Below are 6,000 nucleotides of genomic sequence, written 5' to 3'. Positions count from 1 at the left end.
GGAGCCAATTCCCACCCGCAGGGTCACCAGCGGTCACACCGCCTCCCGTTCCCACTGGGACTCTTCTCCTCCCTTAGTAACTTCCTTCTACTCCAAACAAAAGAAGATGCTGCTCTGCACCTCCACCGAGGGTTGGGGGAGGGCTTTCTGTCAGCCCCCCAAAGATTTTTTTCCCCTCAATATTAAAAGAAATGTTTTAATCTTGAGCTTAAATTCATATTTGGCATCAGCCAAATACACCGGGGGGGGCAGCACTTGGCAATTCCCATGAGCTCAATCCAAAAGGGTTTGAGGACAGAAAAAGCAAAGACAGCTCCACCAGCTTCCAGGAGCAAGTTTACTTTTCCATCTGCACTGAGCAATGTTGTTTATAGATACCAAGGAGGGGGGGGGTTGGAAATGCAGAATCTAAACAAACAATCCAGTAATTGCCCATTATCCCTATTCAATTACTCGAAGGCAGCTGGAAATGGCTACTGAGAGCAAGGGAAGGAGGGGGTTTTTTTTGATGAATCATTGTCCTCTTCACTCCTATCTGGCAGGGACTGCTCCTTAGTCCTGTGCTGCAAATCTGGTTTTGCAAAGAACTGGTCAAAAGATCTTTCAGCTGCAAAAATTTGTCATTATTTCTGTCACAACCCATTAATATTCTGTCTCTCTGCTGTTATTAATGCTGGTGAAACAGGGTAAGTTTGGGTGTTCACTTCAAACAGACCCTTTGCAAGCACTTCAAAAAATTATATGAAGTGTAAGACTGGAAAATTTTAAGGTTTGAAAGAACTTAAAATGAAACTTGGAGATGGTTTCAATGTGCAAAGTGCCTGGAAAAGCTGCACTGTGCCAAGCTTGACCCAACCTACTTCTTTCTCCTGCAGTTTAGCTTTTTTGGGCTTTATGTTTTTACAAGGTGGAAAACCAGTGTTGGAACAGCACTTCAGAAAGAAAGTAATAATGAAATGATCAGAAAGACAGTCACAGATCACTCCAGGTTGAAACACAGTCTCAAGAAAAACAGGGTTTGCTAAGTGGAAGTTATTTCTGAAAATCGTGGTGGCTCTTTCAGATGCTGCCAAGCTTTGCCATGAATTAGAAATGGTGGAAAATAAACCACAGCCTAAGAATCCAGCATTTTGGAAAGCTGGTAGTTAAGAAGAGAAACCAAATTAATTTTAATTTTCATTATATCACCAGGAAAGTGGTTTGGTGCAGGGGGAAGTCAGTAAGATCCTGGCTCCTCCAGGACTTCTCCAACATCATTTGGTCTTATGGTCCCAGCAGGAAAAATGCAATATTGTCCTTGACTCTGCAGCAATGTGGAGGTGGGCATGTGGGATGGGCTGAGCTTTCCTTGCTAAATTAACTGCAAACACCTCAAAAATAGAAGGTGAACCAAAGAAATATGGTTCACCATGTGCCTGTGCTCAAAGAGGCTTTTATGCCACGTTGGGTCTGGAGAAGAGTTCCAGCTCAGTGCTGGCCCCATGGTGGACACTGTCCAGGATCCTCTCCCACTCCAACTACCCCTTGGTATCTAAAAAAATGCTGTTTTAAAGAAAATATGATTGGGGTCTGTGTTCTGTATTGCTCCACTGGGCTGTGGGCAACCTTCTCATGCTGGAAGAGCAGCAACAGAAACAAAGGGAGAGGAAGGACATGAAAAACAAGGTTGGATGCCTGGAAAAATTCCCAGCTTGGGATGATTGATTCCTGCCTCGTGCAAGGTGAGGAGAGGACACACAGGCCTGGGAACTCTTACCAGGATCGTCGACGTTTTGCCACCCTCCAAAGTGATTTCCAGATCTGAGAGGGCAGCATCCACCTCGTCCACGTCCTTGTCGCTGTTGTTCAGGTGGTTTTCCGAGGACATGATGGACAGCTTGTTGATGTGGTACTGAAAGGCAAGGCACAGTGCTTCACTGGGATGCTCCCATGGGAGCTGTTGTGCTTGGGAAGTGGAGTGGGAAATTGGAGCTGCCCCCTCTGCAGGAACAGAGTCTGGGGAGGGCTGAGACCTGAGCGCACTCGAGTCAGGAATGACCAGCTTGGCTGTTCTCAGTCCAAGGAGTCAGTGACATGATCTCTGAGGGACCCTGCAGGGCAGATGCTGCTGTTCTCACAGCATCACAGACTGCCTGTTGGAAGGGACCTCTGTAGGTCACCTGGTCCTACCTTCTGTTCAAGTAGGGCCACCTCCAGCCATTGCCCAGGACCATGTCCAGGTGACTTTTGAGTATCTCAAAAGATGGAGACTCCACAACCTCTCTGGACAACCTGTGGCAGTGCTTGGTCACCTTCTCAGTGTTTCCTAAGCTGCATCCCCAGCAGCGTGGCCAGCAGGTCAAGGGAGGGGATTGTCCCCCTCTGTTCCACTCTGGTGGGACCTCCTGCAGTGCTGCATCCAGTTCTGGGGTCTCCAGCACAAGAAGGCCACGGGGCTGCTGGAGAGAGTCTAGAGGAGGCTCACAACAAGGACCATGCCCAACCCACTCTAGATTGTTTGGAGAGGCAAACTGAGCTGGTATATTCCTGTCTTCCCATCTTTTTTCCTAGGAGGGGCCCCAGGAGCAGATGACCCTGCTCTTGTTGGGGGTGTCTCTGAGTCCTAGAGTGACAAGGCGTGTCAGACCACACAGAGCAACTGGCCTGTCACCCCTCTTACAGAAGTCAAGAGCAGGTGTAGCACTCACGGCTCCCATGGGAGCTGTTGTGCTTGGGAAGTGGAGTGGGAAATTGGAGCTGCCCCCTCTGCAGGAACAGAGTCTGGGGAGGGCTGAGACCTGAGCGCACTCGAGTCAGGAATGACCAGCTTGGCTGTTCTCAGTCCAAGGAGTCAGTGACATGATCTCTGAGGGACCCTGCAGGGCAGATGCTGCTGTTCTCACAGCATCACAGACTGCCTGTTGGAAGGGACCTCTGTAGGTCACCTGGTCCTACCTTCTGTTCAAGTAGGGCCACCTCCAGCCATTGCCCAGGACCATGTCCAGGTGACTTTTGAGTATCTCAAAAGATGGAGACTCCACAACCTCTCTGGACAACCTGTGGCAGTGCTTGGTCACCTTCTCAGTGTTTCCTAAGCTGCATCCCCAGCAGCGTGGCCAGCAGGTCAAGGGAGGGGATTGTCCCCCTCTGTTCCACTCTGGTGGGACCTCCTGCAGTGCTGCATCCAGTTCTGGGGTCTCCAGCACAAGAAGGCCACGGGGCTGCTGGAGAGAGTCTAGAGGAGGCTCACAACAAGGACCATGCCCAACCCACTCTAGATTGTTTGGAGAGGCAAACTGAGCTGGTATATTCCTGTCTTCCCATCTTTTTTCCTAGGAGGGGCCCCAGGAGCAGATGACCCTGCTCTTGTTGGGGGTGTCTCTGAGTCCTAGAGTGACAAGGCGTGTCAGACCACACAGAGCAACTGGCCTGTCACCCCTCTTACAGAAGTCAAGAGCAGGTGTAGCACTCACGCCAAATCACGCCGAGTATTTAATAAACCAGATAAATAAATAGTTCTGGGAAACCCACAGATTATCACCAGCTGCCGGGGGGCAGGGTGCCAGAAACACACCCTGCAGGGACCTCCTGTACTTGCTGGGGTGTTTTAAGAAGGGTAAAATGAAAAGACATAAACTTATGTTTGGGGAAAGAAGCCCAAGGTCCTTTTCATGAGAAGTAACCAGCTGCAAATATTTTAAACTACCTAATAAGCTCAAGTGAGGTTTAGGAGATGGAAAAATTACTTTTACCAGCACAAGAAGTCCAAGCTCCCACCAAAGACACAGTGAGGCTTAAAACACCAGTTACAGCAGATTTCACTTGCTGTGTTCATCAATATTCACCACCAGAGAAGCCTGCAAAGCTTATAAAATGGAGTTCAATGACATAAGGAGTGTCTGGGGCTGTCTCCTACCTGCAGGGCTGCAAACATCATCATTTCTTCCTCCGTGCACTCGATCTCCTCCAGCAGAATGGCCCACTTGGACTGCTCGTACAGCTGGTTGATCCTGATGGCGTCGTACTGCAAAAAACCCCACACCTTAGGGTTGTAAAAATGTAGGAGCCCAGGTCAAGACAAGCCACTTGACCTTTCATTTCAATGTAAAGCTTCAATCCAAGGCTGGAAAACCTCTGTTACTGAAGCAGATGGCTTCAAAAAAGCCCAGCAAACTGGCACGTGGGAGCACGCAAAGCCAGGTTTGATGCCTCCAAGACCGATTTCCAAAGTTCTGGAGGATCTACCAGGACAAAAGGCCATCAGAGATAAGAGGCATCCTTTGCTCAAAGCCTTTGCCTGCAAAATGCCACTCAAATAAATAGCTCCATACCTTTGGATTCAGGTCAAAAAAGCTGTAGTACTTGAACCGGAGCAGCAAAGCTTCGTTTTCCTTCACCTCCTGCTCCATAAGAGATCGGGATGAATCCAGCCACCTGTAAATGGTCAGCACAGAATCACAGAACCATCAAGAGTGGAAAAGACCTTCAGGATCACCAAGTCCAACCGTCCGCCCTAACAACCCCCAACCACTGAACCATCTCCCAACACACCACGTCCACCTGTGTTTTAAACACCTCCAGGAACACTGCCTCCACCACCTCCCTGGGCAGCCTGTTTTAAGGCCTCACCACTCTTCATGTGGAGAAATTTTTCCTAATATCCCATATCTGAACCTCCCCTGGTGCAACTTGACCCTGTTCCCTCTTGTCCTACCTCTGGTCACTCGGGAGAAGAGCCCAACACCCACCTCACTACAACCTCTTCTCAGGCAGCTGTAGAGAGCAGTGAGGTCTCCCCTCAGCCTCCTCCTCTCCAGGCTGAACAGCCCCAGCTCCCTCAGCCTCTCCTCATCAGACCTGTTCTCCAGACCCCTCACCAGCCTGGTTGCCCTTCTCTGCACCCTCTCCAGCACCTCCATGTCCTTCCCATGCTACGGTGCCCAAACCTGCACTCCAGGTTGCAGCCTCACCGAGGCTGAGGGGCAGGATCACCTTCCCGGTCCTGCTGGTCACACCTTCTTGGCCACCCAGTCACCCTGAAGTCACAATCACCTTTTCAAGGCTGTCATTTAAAACCGCACATTGCAATGAAAAAGAAATGACCATTAAAAAAAGGGAGAGCAGGAAACCAAAACCCTTCACTCACCCCTGGTTGATTTTGGCTTTATCAAGCAGGGCTTGTGGCTTGTACATTTTTGCTAAGGACTCCGGGGAGGTGACGGGCTGGCTGACAGCCAGGATGCCTGGGTTACCCTCTGACAGGGCACTGTCCCCAAACCAGGCTGAGGTGGGTGACAAGGGGCTCCCATCATGAGCGTCATAGGTGGGGGTCATCGTTTTGCTGTAGAGTCCTGGGCTGGAATAAATGTTTCCTACCAGGAAGAGGAATAAAACACCAGGAGTTACCTCACGGCCAGGCCAACCAAGCCAACTCAGACACAGCCCCAAAGCCAGAGGATGAAAAACCTTCCCTTTTTTTTCTTTTTACCTTTTTAAAAAACATTTCTTTTACCATTTTTAATACATTTGTTAACCTTTTTAAAAAATAATTTTAAACTATTTTTTTACCTTTTTTTTAAACAATTTTTTAAGTTTTTACCATTTTTTAAACCTTTTTTTTAACCTTTTTCTTAAACAATTTTAAAAACATTTTAAAACCATTTCTTAAACCTTTTTTAACCTTTTTTAAAAACTTTTTTTAACACCTTTTTTTTTACCATTTTTTTTACACCATCTTTTACCTTTTTTTCAACCTTTTTTTTTAACCAATTTTTTACACCATTTATCTTTTACCCTTTTTTAGACCTTTTTTTTTACCTTTTTTTTTAACCTTTTTTTAAAACCATTTTTTTACCACGTTTTAAACGATTTTTCACCTTCAACCATTTTTTAAACATTTTTTTAAAATTTTTCTTTAACCATATATTTTTTTTTACCATTTTTTAAACCATTTTTTATCTTCTACCATTTTTTAAACCATTCTTTTTACCTTTTTTTTTTTTCCCCTACCATTTCTTTCAC

General features: G+C 47.2%; 1 protein-coding gene across 1 annotated transcript in view; it reads right to left on the bottom strand.

Moving 5' to 3' along the window:
• The window catches only part of FERMT2 (fermitin family member 2), a 41,077-nt gene that overhangs the window by 12,897 nt on the left and 22,180 nt on the right, over window positions 1-6,000 (bottom strand). The window contains exons 4-7 of the mRNA XM_009996480.1: window positions 5,126-5,351; window positions 4,311-4,413; window positions 3,896-4,003; window positions 1,757-1,891 (exon numbers count right to left, since the gene is read on the bottom strand). Of these exons, the coding sequence (XP_009994782.1) occupies window positions 1,757-1,891; window positions 3,896-4,003; window positions 4,311-4,413; window positions 5,126-5,351 (572 nt within the window). The remainder of the gene's footprint in view (window positions 1-1,756; window positions 1,892-3,895; window positions 4,004-4,310; window positions 4,414-5,125; window positions 5,352-6,000) is intronic.

Source organism: Chaetura pelagica, unplaced genomic scaffold (assembly GCF_000747805.2).
Source record: "Chaetura pelagica isolate M959 unplaced genomic scaffold, ChaPel_1.0 scaffold274, whole genome shotgun sequence".
NCBI lineage: Eukaryota > Metazoa > Chordata > Aves > Apodiformes > Apodidae > Chaetura > Chaetura pelagica.
The sequence above is the reverse complement of the archived record's forward strand: the minus strand, read 5'-3'. Positions and strand labels throughout refer to the sequence as shown.